Here is a 26381-nt window from a genome sequence, read left to right as displayed (position 1 = left end):
CAGTGGTGCTCAAACACCTGATTACACTAATCAACGTGATTCCTTTTGATTACTTGCTGATTACTTCATTAGTTGAATGAGGAAGGAGCCTGCACACCATGCAGCTCTCCAATGACCACCAAGGTGACTGTTCTAATGCACTAACTGCGTTAGTTTAATAGCTGCTTAAAGATTTTCACAGGAGGCTATGTCTCTAAAGGAATGTCAAAAGGGAATCTATGGTTGGTTGTGTTCTAGCAGTTTAAGGTGTTCGTTCCAAGTGTTCTAGATGTTGGTTCTAAATGTTGATTCTAACAGTTTTAGCTGTTGGTTCTGAGTGTTCTAAATATTGGTTCTAAGTGTGTTGTTCTTTTGTCCCCAGACCCACACCATCTTCTCTCTGCTTGGGTTGGACCATGCCTATGTCACCAGCATCGGACGACTCATTGGAGTGGTGTCCCTCAAAGAGGTGAGTGACACGGATCACCTGGAGTTGACCACATCAACATGACACTGTCCCATCATTATCATCACTTACAGCATCATGACAGCCACCATCATCATAACAATGTCCATCATCATCATCATCATCTTCCTCACTGTCACAATCATCTGCATAACGTAACATTATGACTATAACTACTGTTCCCTGAAGGAGGGGGGGTGTCGCACTCTTGAGACTTCGGTTGAAGGAACTAAAATCAGGCCTGACAAGGACAATGAAATCCGCGCTTCGCTGGTGATAAGTGTGAGGCTCGGATTCATTCCTTCAATTTAATACGGCTCTTCACCGAGCCCAGGAACGCGTGGTGTGGGGCCAAATAGGTGTTTTACCTTGTTTCCCTCCTTCAGGGAACAGTAGTTATGGTGATAACCAATGTTCCTTCAAATTTTGGGGGTCACTGAGCAAATTTTAGATCTTGTGAACGGAAACTTGAACAGTGTGAGAATTTTGTGCATCTTCCGGCGCACATTTACAGTGAACACTGAGGCTGTACCCTTACAGTTTTAGACAGTAGCCAATAAGATACTGTGGCTATTTGAGCATAGTGTAGACCTACCAACAAAACCAATGGAGCAAATCACATAGCATTATCATATGGAAATAGCTTCTATGATATAGCCTACATTAGCCTATATGTGGTGTTTAATGCAGAACTACATTGCATGAGACTTCTAAAAACGTTTTTACATTATGAAGGGCTTGACATTAATTCATTATTTTTTAGTTGGCCTGTAACACCATGGGCCAAATAGGTGACTGTACATTTCATTGTATTGTGTTGTATGATGCAAAAAAAACACTTTACAAAAAACAATGTATTAGTATCATACATATAATTATTATTACCTTACTTTAACCCCTCTGCCTATTGGCTTATTTGCATATTCAAGCCTGTCTCTAAATATAACACTGCCCCTTTAATTAAGACGTAAGCTTTTTACCTGACTGTTTATTTAAAGACCGCTTTAAATGTGCTCTTGTGGGAAGCAGTAATTCCCCATTGCTGACCTATAAAACTCGTCTAATAACTCGCTAACTAGCAAATAATGTCAACAAATGCGCACACGCGCGGCTCTGATATGAACAAAAACGCGCGTTCACTAGCGGGGGATTGAAAATCTGCTAGTGGGCTACCGCTGCCCAAATAATTCTACTCCGTTGCGTTCGGTCTCTGCCCACAACAAAATCACAGACTCAATCTTGCAGAGTTAGATTTGTTTGGTTTGTTGCGTTGAAAAGGGGCTGATATAATGTTGATTTGTTCACAGAAAAAAATATCCATATAGTGCAAACTCAGGGAAATTCAATCTCTTGAGTCTCTGTGCGACATGGCATTTATGCTACGCAGCAGTCCTTGGAGGAAGTGCGCAGCCGCTCACACCCGCAGTTTTGAGGGTACCTTGGTCATAACGTTACATAAGCTTTCAGTCAGTTAATTTCGGAACAACATACTGTGGAGAAATGGAATCCAGCCCCATCCGACCCCAACGGATTTCATTGGCCTTGTTAGCCGTGATTTTAGTTACTTCAACGGAGGTCATGAGAGTGCAACTCCCCTCATGGTACACTACAAAATTATGTGGACACCGGCTCTTCAACATCTCATTCCAAAATCACGGGCATTAATATGGAGTTGGTCCCCCCAATCCAGCCTCCTCTCAATTATGTAATTGTTTTAAATGTAACCTTTATTTAACTAGGCAATGACAGCTTTACTGGGGAACAGTGGGTTAACTATCTTGTTCAGGGGCCAAACAACATATTTTTTACCTTGTCAGCTCAGGGATTCAATCCAGCAACCTTTCGGTTACTGGTCCAACGCTCTAAACACTAGGCTACCTGCTGCCCCACTCTTCTGGGAAGGCTTTCCACTAGATGTTGGAACATTGCTGCGTGCACTCTCCTCCATTCAGCTGCGAGCATTAGTGAGATTGGGCACTGATATTGGGCAATTCTGTATGGATCTCGCTTTGTGCACGGGGGCATTGTCATGCTGAAACAGGAAAGGGCCTTCCCCAAACTGTTGCCACAAAGTTGGAAGCACAGAATTGTCTTGAATGTCATTATATGCTGTAGCATTAACATTCCCCTTCACTGGATCTAAGGTGGCCTCGCCCAAACCATGAAGAACACCCCCAGACCATTATTCCTCTTCCACCAAACTTTACAGAAAGGCACTATGCATTGGGGCAGGTAGCGTTCTCCTGGCATCCACCAAACCCAGATTCGTCCGTCAGAACTGCCAAGTGGTGAAGCGTGATTCATCACTCCAGAGAATGTGTTTCCACTGCTCCAGAGTCTAATGGAGGTGAGCTTTACACCGCTCCAGCCGACACTTGGCATTGCGCATGGTGATCTTAGGCTTGTGTGCGGCTGCTCGGCCATGGAAACCCATTTCATGAATCCCCGACCAACAGTTCTTGTGCTGACATTGCTTCCAGATTAAGTTTGGAACTCAATAGTGTGTTGCAAGTGAGGACAGACGATTTTTACGCGCTTCAATGGTCACATTCTGTGAGTTAGTGTGTCCTACCACTTTGCTGCTGAGCCATTGTTGCTCCTAGACGTTTCCACTTCACAATAACAGCACTTACAGTTGACCTGGGCAGCTCTAGCAGGGCAGAAATTTGACGAACTGACTTGTTGGAAAGGTGGCATACTATGACGGTGCCACGTTGAAAGTCAATGGAGATTGCATGGCTGTGTGCTGGGTTTTATACACCTGTCAGCAGCAGATGTGGCTGAAATAGCCGAATCCACTAATTTGAAGGGATGTCCACATACTTATGGCCATGTAGTGTATGTTGTACCGAAGTTGACTGACTGAAAGGGAACCACCATCACACACACAGTCAGCATTAATGAGCTCGGCTCTTTCCGGCCCTTCAATTGGTGACAGACAGCGAGACAAATGACTGGTTAATGTTCCTTGCAGTCTCTCTTCTTTCTGCCTCTTGTTCTCTCTTTCTCTCTCTCTCTCTCTCTCTCTCTCTCTCTCGCTCTCCACAAACAAAACAGAAAGGAGCACTCTGTCTTTGTGAATTGGCTGTAAAACGGGAGATTGGTGCTAAGCACAGTGTTGTTCCACTGGCTGACATTTAGGCCTTTTATTTGGTATTAGACAAGCAGACAAAAACAGCAGTGAGATATAGCCTCGCCTCCCCTCGTCTCAACTCTCCCCGCCTCTTGTCTCTGTCACACAGTACTACTGCATTCAGCTCTCCTTATGCCTCCTAATAACTGGATACACAGGGAGGGTGTGTGTGCAACCTGTGTCTCTGCTTATAAACAACTGTTTCCAAGACATCTGTCATTGTTGGGGAAGGAGAGGGATGGAGTGTATGACATGATATCTGATCAGGGCTATTGTTTAGTCAAATACATGTTGAGTTTCATAACCATAAAATGTATCCGCCTTTACTTTATTATAGGCTTGGGCAGTAACCTGATTGTCATACCGACCTTGTGCCATGCCGGGATATTCGGTAATACCCCACTGAGCCTTTGTAATCCGATGGGTTAGCAATGCTAACAAGTACATGTCAAATCCAATAGAGAATGCTAACGAGCGCATTGCGAACATTTTATAGTCCCTGAACTAAAGTATTTGCAGGACAGACCACCTAGCTCATTAAGTTATACAAGTAACAAAAAATGCTCTTCACCTTTTGCTGCACGCGCAAAACAAATACAGCAAGGCTCTTGATCCAGGAGGGGATTCTCTGCTCTTACCAAGAGAAGCTTGATTTTGGAAAAAGCTCACTGCGTAGCTAGATAGCTAACTAGCTACTTAGTTTGCAAACCAAATGCACACAAGCAGAGCATTTAACACATTTTAGACAGTTAACTTAATAGTTCTAAGATATCTAGCTGGCAAACATTTAGTTGTGAATTCCATACAGTACTAAATTGTACAGTACATCTCCTTTGTACAAGACAAAGGAGATGATTGTGGACTACACTTCCCTAACACTGTCGCTGTACAAGGCTGTAGTGGAGCAGGTTGAGAGCTTCAAGTTCCTTGGTTTCCACATCACCAACAAACTAACATGGTCCAAGCATACCAAGACAGTCGTGAAGCAGGCACGACAAAACCTATTCCCCCTCAAATATTTGGCATGGGTCCTCAACCATGATCCTCAACCTGCTCCTACAGCTGCACCATCGAGAGCATCCTGACTGGTTGCATCACTGCCTGGTATGGCAACTGCTCGGCCTCCGACCGCAAGGCACTACAGATGGTAGTGTGTAAGGCCCAATACATCACTGGGGCCAAGCTTCCTTCCACCCAGGAACACTATACCAACCAGGTGGTGTCAGAGGAAGGCCCTAAAAATGTTCAGACTCCAGCCACCCTAGTCATAGACTGTTCTCTCTGCTACCACACGGCAAGCGGTACCAGAACGTCAAGTCTAGGTCCCAAAGGCTTCTACACCGAAGCCACCGAAGCCATAAGACTCCTGAACATCTAATCAAATGCTACCCAGACTATTTGCATTGACCCCTTTTACATTGCTACTTTCTGTTATTATCTAAACATAGTCACTTTAACTCTACCTACATGTACATGTTACCCCAGTTACCTCGACTAACTGGTGCCCCTGCACATTGACTCTGTACCAGTACCCCCTGTATATAGCCTCCACATTGACTCTGTACCAGTACCCCCTGTATATAGCCTCCACCTTGACTCTGTACCAGTACCCCCTGTATATAGCCTCCACATTGACTCTGTACCAGTACCCCCTGTATATAGCCTCCACCTTGACTCTGTACCAGTACCCCCTGTATATAGCCTCCACCTTGACTCTGTACCAGTACCCCTGTATATAGCCTCCACATTGACTCTGTACCAGTACCCCTGTATATAGCCTCCACATTGACTCTGTACCAGTACCCCCTGTATATAGCCTCCACATTGACTCTGTACCAGTACCCCCTGTATATAGCCTCCACATTGACTCTGTACCATTGACTCTGTACCAGTACCCCTGTATATAGCCTCCACATTGACTCTGTACCAGTACCCCTGTATATAGCCTCCACATTGACTCTGTACCAGTACCCCCTGTATATAGCCTCCACATTGACTCTGTACCAGTACCCCCTGTATATAGCCTCCACATTGACTCTGTACCAGTACCCCCTGTATATAGCCTCCACATTGACTCTGTACCAGTACCCCCTGTATATAGCCTCCACATTGACTCTGTACCAGTACCCCCTGTATATAGCCTCCACATTGACTCTGTACCAGTACCCCTGTATATAGCCTCCACATTGACTCTGTACCAGTACCCCTGTATATAGCCTCCACATTGACTCTGTACCAGTACCCCCTGTATATAGCCTACCCCCCACATTGACTCTGTACCAGTACCCCTGTATATAGCCTCCACATTGACTCTGTACCAGTACCCCTGTATATAGCCTCCACATTGACTCTGTACCAGTACCCCCTGTATATAGCCTCCACATTGACTCTGTACCAGTACCCCCTGTATATAGCCTCCACATTGACTCTGTACCAGTACCCCCTGTATATAGCCTCCACATTGACTCTGTACCAGTACCCCTGTATATAGCCTCCACATTGACTTGACTACCCCCTGTATATAGCCTCCACATTGTACCCCTGTATATAGCCTCCACATTGACTCTGTACCAGTACCCCTGTATATAGCCTCCACATTGACTCTGTACCAGTACCCCTGTATATAGCCTCCACATTGACTCTGTACCAGTACCCCCTGTATATAGCCTCCACATTGACTCTGTACCAGTACCCCTGTATATAGCCTCCACATTGACTCTGTACCAGTACCCCCTGTATATAGCCTCCACATTGACTCTGTACCAGTACCCCTGTATATATAGCCTCCAGTACCCCTGTATATATTGACTCTGTACCAGTACCCCCTGTATATAGCCTCCACATTGACTCTGTACCAGTACCCCTGTATATAGCCTCCACATTGACTCTGTACCAGTACCCCCTGTATATAGCCTCCACATTGACTCTGTACCAGTACCCCCTGTATATAGCCTCCACATTGACTCTGTACCAGTACCCCTGTATATAGCCTCCACATTGACTCTGTATATAGCCTCCACATTGACTCTGTACCCCCCTGTATATAGCCTCCACATTGACTCTGTACCAGTACCCCCTGTATATAGCCTCCACATTGACTCTGTACCAGTACCCCTGTATATAGCCTCCACATTGACTCTGTACCAGTACCCCCTGTATATAGCCTCCACATTGACTCTGTACCAGTACCCCTGTATATAGCCTCCACATTGACTCCTCCACATTGACTCTGTACCAGTACCCCTGTATATAGCCTCCACATTGACTCTGTACCAGTACCCCTGTATATAGCCTCCACATTGACTCTGTACCAGTACCCCTGTATATAGCCTCCACATTGACTCTGTACCAGGTACCCCCTGTATATAGCCTCCACATTGACTCTGTACCAGTACCCCCTGTATATAGCCTCCACATTGACTCTGTACCAGTACCCCTGTATATAGCCTCCACATTGACTCTGTACCAGTACCCCTGTATATACATTGACTCTCCACATTGACTCTGTACCAGTACCCCCTGTATATAGCCTCCACATTGACTCTGTACCAGTACCCCCTGTATATAGCCTCCACATTGACTCTGTACCAGTAGCCTCCACATTGACTCTGTACCAGTACCCCCTAGTATATAGCCTCCACATTGACTCTGTACCAGTACCCCTGTATATAGCCTCCACATTGACTCTGTACCAGTACCCCCTGTATATAGCCTCCACATTGACTCTGTACCAGTACCCCCTGTATATAGCCTCCACATTGACTCTGTACCAGTACCCCCTGTATATAGCCTCCACATTGACTCTGTACCAGTACCCCCTGTATATAGCCTCCACATTGACTCTGTACCAGTACCCCTGTATATAGCCTCCACATTGACTCTGTACCAGTACCCCTGTATATAGCCTCCACATTGACTCTGTACCAGTACCCCCTGTATATAGCCTCCACATTGACTCTGTACCAGTACCCCTGTATATAGCCTCCACATTGACTCTGTACCAGTACCCCCTGTATATAGCCTCCACATTGACTCTGTACCAGGTACCCTCTGTACCGGTACCCCCTGTATATAGCCTCCACATTGACTCTGTACCAGTACCCCTGTATATAGCCTACCCCACATTGACTCTGTACCAGGTACCCCCTGTATATAGCCTCCACATTGACTCTGTACCAGTACCCCCTGTATATAGCCTCCACATTGACTCTGTACCAGTACCCCCTGTATATAGCCTCCACATTGACTCTGTACCAGTACCCCCTGTATATAGCCTCCACATTGACTCTGTACCAGGTACCCCCTGTATATAGCCTCGCTGTTGTTATTTACTGCTGCTCTTTATTGTTTTAGGTATTTTTCTTGAAACTGCATTGTTGCTTAAGGGCCTGTAAGTAAGCATTTCACTGTCAGGTCTAGACCTGTTGTATTCAGCGCATGTGACAAATAAACATGTATTTGATTTGATTACCTGGCACGTGCTGCTCAGTGAGTGACTCACAAGGCTCTGGTCTCTTGTCGCTGTGTGCTTGTAAACAAACGCCATGTGACTGGAGACTACTGTAAGCTTCATAATAATGTGACAGGTAAAATGAAGAACTCAATCTACTTTATCTCTTAATGTATTGCACAAGTTGACTGCAGGTATTTACTTAAAGTAGCTACAAATATTCACATTTATTTAAAGAAATAGTTTAAACGATATTGACGGTATTGGATAAACATCCCATGGCCATTTCCAAATACCTCGGTATATGGTATATGGCCCAAGTCTACTTTATTACCATGGTACAGTAGCATAGCCACACTCCTTGTAGTATCACCTAGAAACACCATAGCAACCACCCTGTAATATCGCCATGGTTAAACCTCACCATTCTGCTTTGGTCTACACTTCCCTAACACTGGCAGAGTACAGATTGAACTGTCCTCTCTGGTACTAAGCCTTACTTATTTTCAATCCCAAATTGACTGTACTCCATAACTGTCACCCTTAGTCCCTAAGTGTCAGTGTACAGGCAAGGGATCTGATTGGGCAAGTCTCTTGGCCTTTGTTGACTGATTCTTCCTGTATTATCCCTGTAGCTGCGGAAGGCCATCGAGGGTTCTGTGGCGGTAAAGGGGGTGAAGGTGCGCCCCCCTCTGTCTAGTTTCCGGGACAGCGGCACCAGCGGCACCAGCAGCAGCAATAGTGAGAACGAAGCCACAGAGCTCCACAAGCTGTGGGACCGTCACAAGTCCATGTCCCTCCCCCGGGAGCACCTGGCCTCCGACTCTGATGAGAAGTCCCAGTGAGGGGGATGGGGACAGGGGGATGGGATGGTGACGGGTGTGTTGGAGGGTAGAGGAGTATGAGGAGCGTAGACCCCCCCGCCCCACCTCAAAACCACAACCGATGCTGCAACCTCAGGGCTTGGATCAATACTAAATTCTGGAAAATAAAGTTCTCTCCTCCTCCTCTCCTAACCTTCCTCTCCATCCCTCTCTCCTTTACCCCTCCTCCCAGTGGGCTTTTGGGCCCTGCACTTACTCAACTCTTGAGGCTGAGGGATGGACTCTGCTCTCGCCCCAACCAGAACAGAAGACATCTGGGTGTTAGGGAGGGGAGAGGAGTGTCACTGCTTAACAAAGGTGGTCAGAACAAAATGTATAGAATGTGGTTTGACTATAAAAGGGATTGCATTTTTATTCTTTTTTTTATAGCAACTTGGGTATTGGTGAGGAAATGTTCAAAGTTTGTTTTCATTTTGTGGACCTGTAAACATGTCTTTCTGACCAGTCTTCCATATACAGACGGTTCTACGGTGATAAGAAGATAGGCTTGTGTACCGGTAAAGATGTGTGTGTGTGTATTGAGCGCATGGACGTTTTGGTTTGTATGTATTTACACGAAGAAGGTAGCGAAACCAACCACCTGATTTAATCTTTGATTTGAATCTTCTTGAATCTTCTTATCAGACACATTTCAATCTTATCATTCCAGCTCTGTCCTATTTTGTTCCCGTCTGGTTGAGTGACCTGGAGCTGGAAATAAGTATGGAGGTAGCCTAGCGGTTAGAGCGTTGGGCTAGTAACCGAAACGTTGCTGGTTCAAATACCTGAGCCGACAGGGTGAAACATCTGTCTGTCTCCTTGAGAAAGACACTTAACCCTACTTTTCTCCAGGGATACTGTACTACTATGGCTGACCCAGTAAAACAACACATTTCACTCTACCTATCCAGTGTATGGGACGATGCAACAGCTATATTTATGTTGTATTTTTTGTCCTTGCCTCTGTAGAAAGAACCACATACTGTTCTGGTCTCACATTGGGAGACATCTTCACCTCTCTCTCTCTCTCTCTCTCTCTCTCTCTCTCTCTCTCTCTCTCTCTCTCTACTTTTTTCTGGGTTGCATTTGTGAGTGAGTCTGGGTGAGAGAATAGTCTACTCTATGCAAACAGATGTACAGTATGTATGTAGGAATTCTGTAGAATGGTGAAAGCATGTGTGCTATTAACTCCTTTAAGAAAACACGGCTTCAAACACACGCACACACACATACACACACAGGTTTTAACAAGAGCCAGTCTGCACACTCCAAGAGAAGAGGGTTTTCTCTAAATATAGCTCTTAATAACCCTGACTGAGTGTGTTGGGCTAGGGAGGGAGGGAGGAAGAGAGGAAGAAGGAACGGGGGAAGAGAGAGTGAATGGATGGCTGAAAGATGACAGGATGAAAGCTTTTCAGTTATCGAATCTCCTGCTTTAGGGTGTTTTTCTTCAATCAAACCCAGGGTAGCATTCTGGTTGGCCAACTTCACATCCCCGCTGTATATGCCTATTGTCCAGTAACACTATGGTGATCAGAGTAGGGTCAGACCCAGACCACATATAGCCAGTTTGATTAATGCTGTAAGGTAGCCAACTGACTGAAACTAGATATCTGAACTAACTGTCCAATGACAAACACTATAGCCCATGCATACTGACCAATAAGAAACCGTCAGCATTACAGATCAGTGTTCTATACATAACCAATGACAAAGCACTCCATTCCTGCTACAGTATGACTTATCAATAGGCCTACTGATGTATAGCGCAGCCTAGAGAAGGTCTAGTTAGATGGTGTATTTTCCTCACGACTGTCTCTGGCTTAATGTGCTGCATGGTTTCCTTAGTCATTTGAATGTATTTAACTTTTAATTATGTTTCACTTGGTGATAGAAGCTCCATACTGCACAAGCCCAGTGTGCAGCTTCCAATCAGATCTCACACACTCCCTCACTGAATTGTGGGTCAATATATATATATATATATTTTGTTAGTATGGCCACTAGTCATTTTCTTTCCGTCTTTCTTGCTCTTTTGCTCTCTCTCTCTCTCTGATGATTATCAGGCAGGGGTCATTTTGTGTCGTCTTTCTTTCTCTCTTCTTTGTAATGTTTGCACTGAAAGGCCTGATGCCTCTGAAAAGGACTGAGCAGAGTCACTTCCTGTGTCAGACACTCCTTCCACCTGCAGTTGTTGTTATTTTGATTTTACTGCTGTTTTCTGCCAGTGACGTCAAGATTTCTGCTCACATATGCAAGTCGGGTGCATCTGGCTGGTTATACACATTCAGGTGCCTTATTCAGTGCCACATTGAACAAAGTACACACACACACTGACATTTCAACCACCTGGATGTGTTATTGCATGAAAAGGTTTTATTTTCAGTGGTGAGTTATTGCCTTGTTCACTGCCACTGAAAAGAAAAGACACACACTAACCTCTTCAGACTGACATGCCCATCCTCACATGCAGGGACACTCACACACCTTGAGTGACAGCATGGCTTTGCATGAAGGAGTGCATGTGACTTTGAAGGCTGTGTTTTTATATTGTTAGAATTATGACCAGAAAAAGATTGAAAATATGAGGAGAAATATGCTCTTGTGTATATCATTTTAATGGACAATGTCATGATGTTGATGATGGCTATTTGTTAAATATGTTGTTTTTATCCTCCTTTATTTGGTCTTTTCTCATTGAATTCATTTTGATCTAGGTTTGATTGGCATCATGCATTCATACAATGAGCTTTATTCATGACTTATTTTGGGAAAGGGGACAGAGCTTTTTGGGGAGGCGTGAATTTAAAACTTTGCTATAGGTTTACAGATTTAATATATTTAACATATCATGGCTGTAATATATGATCATTACTATCTCTCAAGTTGCTCTTCCTGCAACTCCTTTTTGGTTTTTGTTGCATATTGCTCTTCCATGTCTGATTGTTATTAAAAGGTCCAATGCTCAATGTTTTTCCAGCCTTGCAGCATGTCCCCAACATTTCTACATGGTTATATATGTCATTTGTATGATGCAAGTAACACTATAACACTAGCAGAATGAGACCCACTCTCTGAAGTAGCAGGAACATTTAAGGAATGTTAAAATCATTTTTAAAGGACCCATGGGTGTTCTAATGCCCTGTGGTCCATATGACATCATCATTTCACAAGTGCCTACATCATCTCAGGCCTCTGCATGGTAACAGGAGTAGGATAGGTTCTCTCTGTAAATTAATGTGATACGTTTAAGGGATAGTAATGTCTACCCATGTCTCTGCATTTGATAGTAGTCATTCATACACACACACACACACACACACACACACACTAAAGACGTATACACACACAGAGGAGGAGGATAATGTGTCCGTGCAGTGTGCAATTATCCCTAATCACCACGGCAACTCGCCGTTGTCATTCCCCAAGCTAGCTGATTTGCTTTAGTTTTCATTATTTTGTGTTTCTCTAAAGTCACTCTCCTTATTTTCCCTGTCCTTTCTTTATGACATCTCATTTGCTACCAGATAGATATAGTAGGGCAGGTACATATTTATTAATAGGTTAATCAAAATAGAAGAAGAATCTGTGATTTGTTTTTTATTATTTCTATTTTAATGATTAGGTAATCAACTTGTGCAATAACGATTGTTCATCTCACTTTCTAACCAGATTTTAATCTATGACTTGACATGAATGCGAGAACCTTATTTTTGTAAAGAAATTGAAAACTGTAAAACAATATGTATGTATAAGAGGGAAACTAATGAACGCACAGGTGTGCGTGTGTAGACCTAAGGAAAGAAGGATGGTGTGTGTGTGTGTGTGGGATGACACACACACAATGTCTGTTTGGTCCCAGGCCATTTCTGGATTCTGCTGCTTGTACTGTAGCTGTCTGACTCGGGACTGTATGATGTGTTATAGGCCCATTACGGAAACACATTGGGGTCTAACCAGACAGAGCTTAACAAGTCCAGTGCTATTTTTCACAAGAACAAATAAAACAATGTTTTGTATATCAGGGATGAATAAAGAGATTTTAACAAATGGCAGTCTGGAGTCTTGATCATGTCACGGCTATTCAAAGGAGAGGACCAAGGTGCAGAGTGGTGAGCGTACATTATCTTTTAATGATCAAAATGACACCCCACTAAACACTACAAAAACAAACCGTGAAGCTCAAAAGCAAAGTGCTCTAAACAGCGTCAACCTCCCACAAACACAGGTGGGAAAAAGGGTACCTAAGTATGGTTCCCAATCAGAGACAACGATAGAGAGCTGTCCCTGATTGAGAACCATACCCGGCCAAACACAATGAAATAGAAAACATAGAACACAAAACATAGAATGCCCACCCCAACTCATGCCCTGACCAAACCAAAATAGAGACATAAAAAGGATCTCTAAGGTCAGGGCGTGACAGATCATCCTAAAATGTTCCTTTCCCTCGCCCTTCTTTTTCTCTCCCCCTCCTCTCCTCCCAAGAATCTGTAGAACAGCAACTGTTTATTTTCTTTCTATTTTTTTCTATCGCTCTCTCCTTCTTTCCCTCTGGGGTGTTTTTGTTGTTAAAAACAAATCTGTTTTTCGGAGTGAAATACCATCTGTACTGAAATGGGCAGATAAATGCTTAATTATAGCTAAACGGGTTCATTCATTAAGTGGGCTTCTCTATCCCTTGGCGGACTTCAGGTGTGAAAAGAAACCTCTCTGTGGAGTCTATCATCTGTGTCTGTGTTCCAGACAGCTGTGCAGTAGAGTAGGATGTGTTTTAAACTGCCCTGTCTCTGCAGTTCCAGATGAGATTACAGTCCTGTCTCTGACGCCTTTGTTCTGAATTATGTCCCAGTGTAATCTATAATTCCTGTAATCTGACCCAACACTGCCCAATCCTGTTAGAGATTTTGATTATTCATGTCTGTCTGTGTGTGTGTGAGAGAAACCAAGAGTAAGTGTATGTTGGAGAGAAAATGGCCCAATCTGTATTTTTTTACCAATTTTCTGTAATTGAATACCATAAGAACAGTTTGTATTGCTTGATGGAGGTGTTAGTGCCGGGGCTAGTCCTTGATGGAGGTGTTAGTGCCGGGGCTAGTCCTTGATGGAGGTGTTAGTGCCGGGGCTAGTCCTTGATGGAGGTGGTGGTGCCGGTGCTAGTCCTTGATGGAGATGTTAGTGCCGGGGCTAGTCCTTGATGGAGGTGTTAGTGCTGGTGCTAGTCCTTGATGGAGGTGTTAGTGCCGGGGATAGTCCTTGATGGAGGTGGTGGTGCCGGTGCTAGTCCTTGATGGAGGTGTTAGTGCTGGTGCTAGTCCCTGATGGAGGTGTTAGTACTGGTGCTAGCCCTTGATGGAGGTGCCTGTGCTAGTCCTTGATGGAGGTGCCGGTGCTAGTCCTTGATGGAGGTGTTAGTGCTGGTGCTAGTCCCTGATGGAGGTGTTAGTGCTGGTGCTAGCCATTGAAGGAGGTGCCTGTGCTAGTCCTTCATGGAGGTGGTGGTGCTGGTGCTAGTCCTTGATGGAGGTGTTAGTGCCGGGGCTAGTCCTTGATGGAGGTGTTAGTGCCGGTACTAGTCCTTGATGGAGGTGGTGGTGCCGGGGCTAGTCCTTGATGGAGGTGCCGGTGCTAGTCCTTGATGGAGGTGTTAGTGCCGGGGCTAGTCATTGATGGAAGTGGTGGTGCCGGGGATAGTCCTTTATGGAGGTGTTAGTGCTGGTGCTAGTCCTTGATGGAGGTGCCGGTGCTAGTCCTTGATGGAGGTGCCGGTGCTAGTCCTTGATGGAGGTGTTAGTGCCGGGGCTAGTCATTGATGGAGATGGTGGTGCCGGGGCTAGTCCTTTATGGAGGTGCCGGTGCTAGTCCTTGATGGAGGTGCCGGTGCTAGTCCTTTATGAAGGTGCCGGTGCTAGTCCTTTATGGAGGTGCCGGTGCTAGTCCTTGATGGAGGTGCCGGTGCTAGTCCTTGATGGAGGTGCCGGTGCTAGTCCTTGATGGAGGTGCCGGTGTTAGTCCTTTATGAAGGTGCCGGTGCTAGTCCTTGATGGAGGTGCCGGTGCTAGTCCTTGATGGAGGTGCCGGTGCTAGTCCTTTATGAAGGTGCCGGTGCTAGTCCTTGATGGAGGTGGTGGTGCCGGTGCTAGTCCTTGATGGAGGTGCCGGTGCTAGTCCTTGATGGAGGTGGTGGTGCCGGTGCTAGTCCTTGATGGAGGTGGTGGTGCAAGTCCTTGATGGAGGTGGTGGTGCAAGTCCTTGATGGAGGTGGTGGTGCAAGTCCTTGATGGAGGTGGTGGTGCTAGTCCTTGATGGAGGTGGTGGTGCCGGTGCAAGTCCTTGATGGAGGTGGTGGTGCAAGTCCTTGATGGAGGTGGTGGTGCAAGTCCTTGATGGAGGTGGTGGTGCAAGTCCTTGATGGAGGTGGTGGTGCTAGTCCTTGATGGAGGTGGTGGTGCAAGTCCTTGATGGAGGTGGTGGTGCAAGTCCTTGATGGAGGTGGTGGTGCAAGTCCTTGATGGAGGTGGTGGTGCTAGTCCTTGATGGAGGTGGTGGTGCAAGTCCTTGATGGAGGTGGTGGTGCTAGTCCTTGATGGAGGTGGTGGTGCAAGTCCTTGATGGAGGTGGTGGTGCAAGTCCTTGATGGAGGTGGTGGTGCAAGTCCTTGATGGAGGTGGTGGTGCTAGTCCTTGATGGAGGTGGTGGTGCCGGTGCTAGTCCTTGATGGAGGTGGTGGTGCTAGTCCTTGATGGAGGTGGTGGTGCTAGTCCTTGATGGAGGTGGTGGTGCTAGTCCTTGATGGAGGTGGTGGTGCCTATCCTTGATGGAGGTGGTGGTGCTAGTCCTTGATGGAGGTGGTGGTGCAAGTCCTTGATGGAGGTGCCGGTGCTAGTCCTTGATGGAGGTGGTGGTGCTAGTCCTTGATGGAGGTGGTGGTGCCGTTCCTTGCTGGAACTGCTGTACACGTTCTCAACACAACCACTTTGAGTTTCGTCTCCTGTCCCAGGCAATGTGGACTTCATATTGATTAATAATACACTAAGGTGTCACAGTAAAAGTCCTCCTCCCCAGCTCGACAGAGAGTGAGGAGGAAACAAGGGGGGGATATTTTAACTGTGACTCATATTCAGACAGGCAGATAGATGAAATTGCTGCTAAAAAAGTTCCGACGGGTCTACGAAGAAAGTTTCCCTGAGCAAACTAAACTCGGTCTGACTTTCTCAGACCGGTCTGATACTCTGTGTGCATGTACGTGTGCGCGTGCTCAAAAGAGCGAGAAGCTAGGAGATGGAGAGAGGAGATGAAGGATGACAAGCATTAGATTTATTTTTGCTTCTCTTAAAGTCTTGTCAGACCAATTATCATCCAGGATATTATTGGCTCTATGGCTTTGGACAAGTATTCATTGTTGTCAGGAAACGTGCAAGCAATAGCTGGTCACTTATTCATGAACAGAGCTCTCTCTCTCTCAGGTCTACCCAGTGGGTTCAGTATGGAGCTTTTTGGGGTGTTCTGTCTGTCAGGGTGCACTGTGTGTGTATGTAATAAACCAAAACCCATGTTTCTTACTTTAATATGGTGCATTGTTAATGATTCATTTTTTAATGCATTTTCTTTATAAAGATCATACATTTATTCATTCAACAACAATCAACATCAACACCTAAACAAACAAGTAAAACATCTACTGAAATCAAATCATCCCATTTGGGAGCTTCAGCACCTCCATAGTGGAGGTCTTCCTGACTCTGGCCACTAGCCTGCCCTCAGGGGTCAGCGTGCCACTGACCGACAGGGGGTCCATGTCCTCCAAGAGCATGGTCTTATGGGTAAACGTATCACTGACACTCCCATTCTCCAACACCTGAGGCAGAGAGAGTATGATGAGAGCGAGAGAGTGGAATGAGGGAGGAAGAAGGATGGATGGAGGGAGAGGCCAAGTTGAGGGAAGGAGAAATAGAAGATGGAGATGACAGAGCAAGCAGAGAAAGAGTAAAGGAGAGATGGAAAGGGAATATCATTTTTATTTATTTTATTTATTTCACCTTTATTTAACCAGGTAGGCAAGTTGAGAACAAGTTCTCATTTACAATTGCGACCTGGCCAAGATAAAGCAAAGCAGTTCGACACATACAAAAACACAGAGTTACACATGGAGTAAAACAAACATACAGTCAATAATACAGTAGAAAAATAAGTATATATGCAATGTGAGCAAATGAGGTGAGATAAGGGAGGTAAAGAAAAAAGAAGGCCATGGTGGTAAATACAATATAGCAAGTAAAACACTGGAATGGTTGATTTGAAGTGGAAGAGTGTGCAAAGTAGAGATAGAAATAATGGGGTGCAAAGGAGCAAAATAAATAAATACACTAAGGAATGAGGTAGTTGTTTGGGCTAAATTATAGATTGGCTACGTACAGGTGCAGTAATCTGTGAGCTGCTCTGGCAGCTGGTGCTTAACGCTAGTGAGGGAGATAAGTGTTTCCAGTTTCAGAGATTTTTGTAGTTCGCTCCAGTCATTGGCAGCAGAGAACTGGAAGGAGAGGCGGCCAAAGGAAGAATTGGTTTTGGGGGTGACCAGAGAGATATACCTGCTGGAGCGAGTGCTACAGGTGGGTGCTGCTATGGTGACCAGCGAGCTGAGATAAGGGGGTCTTTACCTAGCAGGGTCTTGTAGATGACCTGGAGCCAGTGGGTTTGGCGAGTATGAAGCGAGGGCCAGTCAACGAGAGCGTACAAGTCGCAGTGGTGGGTAGTATATGGGGCTTTGGTGATAAAACAGATGGCACTGTGATAGACTGCATCCAATTTATTGAGTAGGGTATTGGAGGCTATTTTGTAAATGACATCGCCGAAGTCGAGGATCGGTAGGATGGTCAGTTTTACAAGGGTATGTTTGGCAGCATGAGTGAAGGATGCTTTGTTGCGAAATAGGAAGCCAATTCTAGATTTAACTTTGGATTGGAGATGTTTGATGTGAATCTGGAAGGAGAGTTTACAGTCTAACCAGACACCTAGGTATTTGTAGTTGTCCACATATTCTAAATCAGAGCCGTCCAGAGTAGTGATGTTGGACAGGCAGGCAGGTGCAGGCAGCAATCGGTTGAAGAGCATGCATTTAGTTTTACTTGTATTTAAGAGCAATTGGAGGACATGGAAGGAGAGTTGTATGGCATTGAAGCTCGCCTGGAGGGTTGTTAACACAGTGTCCAAAGAAGGGCCAGAAGTTTACAGAATGGTGTCGTCTGCGTAGAAGTGGATCAGAGACTCACCAGCAGCAAGAGCGACATCATTGATGTATACAGAGAAGAGAGTCAGTCCAATAATTGAACCCTGTGGCACCCCCATAGAGACTGCCAGAGGCCCAGACAAAAGACCCTCCGATTTGACACACTGAACTCTATCAAAGAAGTAGTTGGTGAACCAGGCGAGGCAATCATTTGAGAAATCAAGGCTGTTGAGTTTGCCGATGAGGATGTGGTAATTGACAGAGTCGAAAGCCTTGGCCAGGTCAATGAATACGGCTGCACAGTATTGTTTCTTATCGATGGCGGTTAAGATATCGTTTAGGACCTTGAGCGTGGCTGAGGTGCACCAATGACAAGCTCTGAAACCAGATTGCATAGCGGAGAAGGTATGGTGGGATTCGAAATGGTCTGTATTCTGTTTGTTGACTTGGCTTTCGAAGACCTTAGAAAGGCAGGGTAGGATAGATATAGGTCTGTAGCAGTTTGGGTCAAGAGTGTCCCCCCCTTTGAAGAGGGGGATGACCGCAGCTGCTTTCCAATCTTTGGGAATCTCAGACGACACGGTAGAACAGGCTAGTAATAGGGGTGGCAACAATTTCGGCATATCATTTTAGAAAGAAAGGGTCCAGATTGTCTAGCCCGGGCTGATTTGCAGTTCTTTCAGAACATCAGCTGACTGGATTTGGGAGAAGGAGAAATGGGGAAGGCTTGGGTGAGTTGCTGTGGGGGGTGCAGTGCTGTTGACCGGGGTAGGGGTAGCCTGGTGGAAAGCATAGCCAGCAGTAGAAAAATGCGTATTGAAATTCTCAATTATAGTGGATTTATCGGTGGTGACAGTGTTTCCTATCTTTAGTGCAGTGGGCAGCTGGGAGGAGGTGTTCTTATTCTCCATGGACTTTACAGTGTCCCAGAACTTTTTTGAGTTTGTGTTGCAGGAAGCAAATTTCTGCATGAGAAACCTTGGCTTTTCTAACTGCCTGTGTATATTGGTTTCTAGCTTCCCTGAAAATGTGCATATCATGGGGGCTGTTCGATGTGTTTTGTGTTTGTTAAGGGCAGTCAGGTCTGGAGAGAACCAAGGGCTATATCTGTTCCTGGTTCTAAATTTCTTGAATGGTGCATGCTTATTTAAGATGGTGAGGAAGGCTTTTTTTTAAATAACCAGGCATCCTTTACTGACGGGATGAGATCAATATCCTTCCAGGATACCCGGCCAGGTCGATTAGAAAGGCCTGCTCGCTAAAGTGTTTCAGGGAGCATTTGACAGTGATGAGTGGAGGTCGTTTGACTGCTGACCTATTACGGATGCAGGCAATGAGGCAGTGATCGCCGAGATCTTGTTTGAAAACAGCAGAGGTGTATTTAGAGGGCAAGTTGGTTAGGATGATATCTATGAGGGTGCCCGTGTTTACGGCTTTGGGGTGGTACCTGGTAGGTTAATTGATCATTTATGTGAGATTGAGGGCATCAAGCTTAGATTGTAGGATGGCTGGGGTGTTAAGCATATTCCACTTTAGGTCGCCTAGCAGCACGAGCTCTGAAGATAGATGGGGGGCAATCAGTTCACATATGGTGTCCAGAGCACAGCTGGGGGCAGAGGGTGGTCTATAGCAGGTGGCAACGGTGAAAGACTTGTTTTTAGAGAGGTGGATTTTTAAAAGTAGAAGTTCAAATTGTTTGGGTACAGACCTGGATAGTAGGACAGAACTCTGCAGGCTATCTTTGCAGTAGATTGCAACACCGCCCCCTTTGGCCGTTCTATCTTGTCTGAAAATGTTGTAGTTAGGGATGAACATTTCAGAATTGTTGGTGGTCTTCCTAAGCCAGGATTCAGACATGGCTAGAATATCCAGGTTGGCAGAGTGTGCTAAAGCAGTGAATAAAACAAAATTAGGGAGGAGGCTTCTAATATTAACATGCATGAAACCAAGGCTATTACGGTTACAGAAGTCATCAAAAGAGAGCGCCTCGGGAATAGGAGTGGAGCTAGGCACTACAGGGCCTGGATTCACCTCTACATCACCAGAGGAGGAGTTGGATAAGGGTATGGCTAAAAGCTATGAGAATTGGTCGTCTAGAACATCCGGAACAGAGAGTAAAAGGAGGTTTCTGGGGGCGATAAAATAGCTTCAATGTATAATGTACAGACAAAGTTATGGTAGGATGTGAATACAGTGGAGGTAAACCTAGGTATTGAGTGATGATGAGAGAGATATTGTCTCTAGAAACATCATTGAAACCAGGTGATGTCATTGCATGTGTGGGTGGTGGAACTGAAAGTTTCGATGAGGTATAGTGAGCAGGGCTAGAGGCTCTACAGTGAAATAAGCCAATAAACACTAACCAGAACAGCAATGGACAAGGCATTGTCATGACTGTCTTGATCAGGTCAGTTTACAGGAGACCACAACCCTACAGATTACCTCTCAACCACAACAGAAGAGAGAGCTGTGAGTCTGAAGACGTGGGGGAGTTTTATTGCCCCACACCCCTTGTAAATCTCAGGCCACAGACAAATTCCTTTGTCCTGTCACTATGGAGAACCAGCCTCAGCACATTAAACATGAAATAAAGGGACTTTGGAACAATGGTTTCTGTCAGTCACAATGGTGGTCAGGACGATAGATGGACTATGAAAATGTATGTCATTTTTGTTCTGTTATTAAAGGTTAATAGATGATGTTATTACGAAAACATTGTAATGTGAAAGGTTTTCCTAATATATGTTTGATGTTTACACATTGTACGTTGTATGGAAAATATCCAAATCAAAGAGAATATTTTGGGGAAGATGAAATGTGAAGTTAGTTGTCTAAAATGGGATTTGAGAAAATCTAGCCTTGCCTCATTAACTTCTTGCATCGAGCAATCCCGTATCCGGGAGCGTAATCATAGCTTCAAGCTCATTACCATAACGCAACATTAACTTTTCATGAAAATCGCAAATGAAATGAAATAAATATATTGGCTCACAAGCTTAGCCTTTTGTTAACAACACTGTCACCTCAGATTTTCAAAATATGCTTTTCAACCATAGCTACACAAGCATTTGTGTAAGAGTATTGATAGCTGGCAGAGCATTAAGCCTAGCATTCAGCAGGCAACATTTTCACAAAAACAAGAAAAGCATTCAAATAAAATAATTTACCTTTGAAGAACTTCGGATGTTTTCAATGAGGAGACTCTCAGTTAGATAGCAAATGTTCAGTTTTTCCAAAAATATTATTTGTGTAGGAGAAATCGCTCCGTTTTGTTCATCACGTTTGGCTAAGAAAAAAAAACGAAAATTCAGTCATTACAACGCCGAACATTTTTCCAAATTAACTCCATAATATCGACAGAAACATGGCAATCGTTGTTTAGAATCAATCCTCAAGGTGTTTTTCACATATCTATTCGATGATAAATCATTCGTGGCAGTTGGGTTTCTCCTCTGGAGCAAATGGAAAAATGCACGCAGCTGGAGATTACGCAATAATTTTGACAGAGGACACCAAGCGGGCACCTGGTAAATGTAGTCTCTTATGGTCAATCTTCCAATGATATGCCTACAAATACGTCACAATGCTGCAGACACCTTGGGGAAACGACAGAAAGTGTAGGCTCATTGCTGGCGCATTCACAGCCATATAAGGAGACATTGGAACGCAGCGCCTTCAAAATCTGGGCCATTTCCTGTTTGAAATGTCATCTTGGTTTGTAGCATCAGTTCTGTGGCACTCACAGATAATATCTTTGCAGTTTTGGAAACGTCAGAGTGTTTTCTTTCCAAAGCTGTCAATTATATGCATAGTCGAGCATCTTTTCGTGACAAAATATCTTGTTTAAAATGGGAACGTTTTTTTATCCAAAAATTAAAAGAGCACCCCCTATATCGAAGAAGTTAACTTGGTACGCCCAGAGAATTGCCCTAAAGGCGGTTACGCCCACTTCTGACCCAAGGGTATAAAACCTGTGAGTATAGAATTTACGACAAGAATACATGACCCCAGCTGCAGCAGGGTCTGAAAAGTCAAACAACACAGAACGCAACGCAAGTTTGTGGACAAAGAAATCATTTTCTACCCAAGCTACGGATGAGTAGCTGTGTCTAAGGGGGTGAATTCAAGTCGAACCACCTAGCCTCCATCTCCCATCGAATCGTGGTACCTAAAGGGTTTCATTCCTATGCTGTGAGCTCTGAGCTACAGAGTGGTCTGTCCTCAGAAGACCCCTTCCAGAGAAAGGGGTGAGGGAACAGACTCCTAAGCCAAAAGGGACATTGACACCGGGAGGACGAGCAGGGAGGTGCACAGGAGAAGTGCGTCATCGAACAGCGGAACGGTCCACGCAGAGAATCCCCGGAGATCATCACCACGTAATTACATCATTATATTCTTACCCATAGAGCGGCAGTTTGAGGCAAGGCTAGGGTTAGAATAGCATAGCTGACAAATTCACCCAAATGTATATTTCTCTTGTGTACTCCTTTTTCTCTCTCTTTTGTTGAGAGTGTGTTGGCCCGTTATACTAAGTTCTAATCAATAGCCTATAATGTGTTTTGTTTATGTATCTTTTATCATCATTTTAGCTTTTTATTAAATAAATATTAAATTAAGATTGGTGTGGTACGAATTCATTAGTGGGACCAGGGTCCGTGCAGTCGCAAGGGCTATACGACATTCAGATTATGACACTGATAGAGGAAACTGGTTAATTAGTGGCTGTTGTAAAATCGATATTCTGATATTCTTTGAGATAATTTGGGAAATAGAAACTCAATAAAAACTTGTTTTCCCATGGTGCCCCAGGTTAATGAGTTAATAATAGCTTGATTCAGTTAATCACGTAATTAGAAACTTATAATCATTCGATGAGCAACAGTCGTCACATTAACCAATACAACGTCACAACAGCATATTGACATTAAGGAGAGGCATGCTTAGTCGAGTGATCATAAGGGTGAGGTTGATTGAGGTCACTACGATTCAGACAGCTAGCCGGGCCATCGGTAGCAAGCTAGCATAGGATGGAGGTCTGTTTTTAGCCACCTTGTGCGTTTCCGTCGGTAGATTAGTGGGGTTCTGTGTGGTAGAGGGGATCAATCCAATTGGCAAAATAGATATAGTTATAGTGACCCAAGAAAAATTGTCCGATAGACCTATTCAGGTAGCAGCCGATAAGACAGGCCTTCACGATAAGACAGGCCTTCAGAACATCCTGAATTCTTTGGGGAATGGAAATGTTGCTCAATTAGTATCAAAACATTCCCCACACAATTACACCACTGCCACTAGCCTGTATCTTTGACACCAAGCAGAATGGGGCTGTTTTTCCACAACTCAGTTGTCCAGTTTTGGTTCCGCTTCTTTTTGTTTTTAGCTGATAGGAGTGGAACCCAGTGTGGTCGTCTGCTACAATAGCCCATCCATAATGAAGACCGATGAGTTGTGCATTCCCGAGATGCCGTTCTGCACACCACTGTTGTGGCCTGCCTGTTAGCTTGCACGATTCTTGTCATTCTCCTTCGACCTCTCATCAACAAGCTGTTTTTCACTCACAGGACTGCCGCTGACTGGAAGTGTTTTGTTTGTCGCATCATTCTCAGTAAACCCTAGACACTGTTGTGGAACCAGCGTGCCTGGAACTGACGATCATACCACGCTCAAAGTCGCTTAGGTCACTAGTTTTGCTCATTCTAACTTTTGATTCAAACAGTAACTGAATGCTTCGATGCCTGTCTGCCTGCTTTGTATAGCAAGCTTTGGCCACGTGACTCACTGTCTCTCAGAGTGAACCATTTTCATGAAGGGGGTGGTGTACCTAATAAACTGGCCACTGGGTGTATGTCTATTATAGTGTATGTCTGAGGTTGGTTGCAGCTGTCATTTGCCTTTTGCAAATTCTGTCATTACTAAATTATTTCATTGGTCCTCAACTTGTGACTCAGACACTTCATTCAGGATAAATGGAGTTAGCCCTGAGTTATGCCGCGTTCAAAATAACTGGGAACTCAAAAACTGTTTTACTCCAACTGGGAAATATAGTTTAGAACTGTCATTCAACTCGGAATTCCTATCTGGAAACTCTGGCATCTTTCTAGAGCTCCGCCTCGAAGCAGGTTAGTTCTGAACGGTTTGCTGCCATAGAAATGTACTTGGCCAAAAGGTGAGCCACTTTCTTATGACTGGTTATCTCGAGTTGACAAATGTAACCTCGCTAACTCCTCAAACCTGCTACGTAGCACAAACTCGAGCCCCTTTTATAGCCGGTGCTAACCTTTGTCCCGATTGTGTCCACATGCTGATTGTGCCCACATTTGCAGACAGGTGTAGATGATCAAAATACACATTATGATCTGATTGTTTATCAGATCTTCCTGCCCACCTGAAGGAGGTAGTCAGGCACACATTGTGTCTGGATACCTCACAAGTGTAAATGGATCTGGACAGTGAAACTGTTTAAATCATCCTTATTCTGCCTAAAATCACTGATCTATGACATCAACATGTATTAAAATAAATACATATATTTTTTAAAGAATATCTGTCAAATAATTTTCGTACAAGGAGTGACCAGTAAATCTGGTCACAATGTGGACACAGTGGATGAATAAGAGACACATGTGACTTCTGGCGCCGACTGAGATGGCCGCCTTGCTTCGCGTTCCTAGGAAACTATGCAGTTTTTTGTTTTTTTACGTGTTATTTCTTACATTAGTACCCCAGGTCATCTTAGGTTTCATTACATACAGTCGAGAAGAACTACTGAATATAAGATCAGCGCCAACTCACCATCAGTACGACCAAGAATATGTTTTCCGCGACGCGGATCCGGTGTTCTGCCTTACAAACAGGACAACGGAATGGATCGCATGCAGCGACCCAAGGAAACGACTCCGAAAAAGAGGGAAACGAGGCGGTGTTCTGGTCAGACTCCGAAAAAGGGCACATCGCGCACCACTCCCCAGCATTCTTCTTGCCAATGTCCAGTCTCTTGACAACAAGGTTGACGAAATCCGAGCAAGAGTAGCATTCCAGAGGGACATCAGAGACTGCAACGTTCTCTGCTTCACAGAAACATGGCTTACTGGGAAGACGCTATCCGAGGCGGTGCAGCCAACGGGTTTCTCCACGCATCGCGTCGACAGAAACAAACATCTTTCTGGTAAGAAGAGTGGCGGGGGCGTATGCCTCATGACTAACGAGACATGGTGTGATGAAGGAAACATACAGGAACTCAAATCCTTCTGTTCACCTGATTTAGAATTCCTCACAATCAAATGTAGACCGCATTATCTTCCAAGAGAATTCTCCTCGATTATAATCACAGCCGTATATATCCCCCAAGCAGACACATCGATGGCTCTGAACGAACTTTATTTAACTCTTTGCAAACTGGAAACCATTTATCCGGAGGCTGCATTCATTGTAGCTGGGGATTTTAACAAAGCTAATCTGAAAACAAGACTCCCTAAATTTTACCAGCATATCGATTGCGCAACCAGGGGTGGTAAAACCTTGGATCATTGTTACTCTAACTTCCGCGACGCATATAAGGCCCTGCCCCGCCCCCTTTCGGAAAATCTGACCACGACTCCATTTTGCTGATCCCTGCCTACAGGCAGAAACTAAAACAAGAGGCTCCCACGCTGAGGTCTGTCCAACGCTGGTCAGACCAAGCTGACTCCACACTCCAAGACTGCTTCCATCACGTGGACTGGGACATGTTTCGTATTGCGTCAGATGGAAATATTGACGAATACGCTGATTCGGTGTGCGAGTTCATTAGAACGTGCGTCGAAGATGTCGTTCCCATAGCAACGATAAAAACATTCCCAAACCAGAAACCGTGGATTGATGGCAGCATTCGCGTGAAACTGAAAGCGCGAACCACTGCTTTTAATCAGGGCAAGGTGTCTGGTAATATGTCCGAATATAAACAATGCAGCTATTCCCTCCGCAAGGCTATTAAACAAGCTAAGCGTCAGTACAGAGACAAAGTGGAATCTCAATTCAATGGCTCAGACACAAGAGGCATGTGGCAGGGTCTACAGTCAATCACGGACTACAAGAAGAAACCCAGCCCAGTCACGGACCAGGATGTCTTGCTCCCAGGCAGACTAAATCACTTTTTTGCCCGCTTTGAGGACAATACAGTGCCACTGACACGGCCTGCAACGAAAACATGCGGTCTCTCCTTCACTGCAGCCGAGGTGAGTAAGACATTTAAACGTGTTAACCCTCGCAAGGCTGCAGGCCCAGAC

General features: G+C 44.9%; 1 protein-coding gene across 4 annotated transcripts in view; it reads left to right on the top strand.

The window, feature by feature from the left end:
• The window catches only part of LOC115117173 (chloride channel protein 2-like), a 223932-nt gene extending 210991 nt beyond the window's left edge, over positions 1-12941 (top strand). For all 4 annotated transcript variants that reach the window (XM_065024329.1, XM_065024332.1, XM_065024330.1 and 1 more), the window contains 2 exons: positions 362-448; positions 8664-12941. In XM_065024329.1, the coding sequence (XP_064880401.1) occupies positions 362-448; positions 8664-8873 (297 nt within the window). In that variant the 3' untranslated portion in view covers positions 8874-12941. The remainder of the gene's footprint in view (positions 1-361; positions 449-8663) is intronic.
• Positions 12942-26381: the final 13440 nt, after the last annotated feature.

Source organism: Oncorhynchus nerka, linkage group LG11, assembly GCF_034236695.1.
Source record: "Oncorhynchus nerka isolate Pitt River linkage group LG11, Oner_Uvic_2.0, whole genome shotgun sequence".
Taxonomy (NCBI): domain Eukaryota; kingdom Metazoa; phylum Chordata; class Actinopteri; order Salmoniformes; family Salmonidae; genus Oncorhynchus; species Oncorhynchus nerka.
This window is presented reverse-complemented; position numbering and strand designations above follow the sequence as displayed.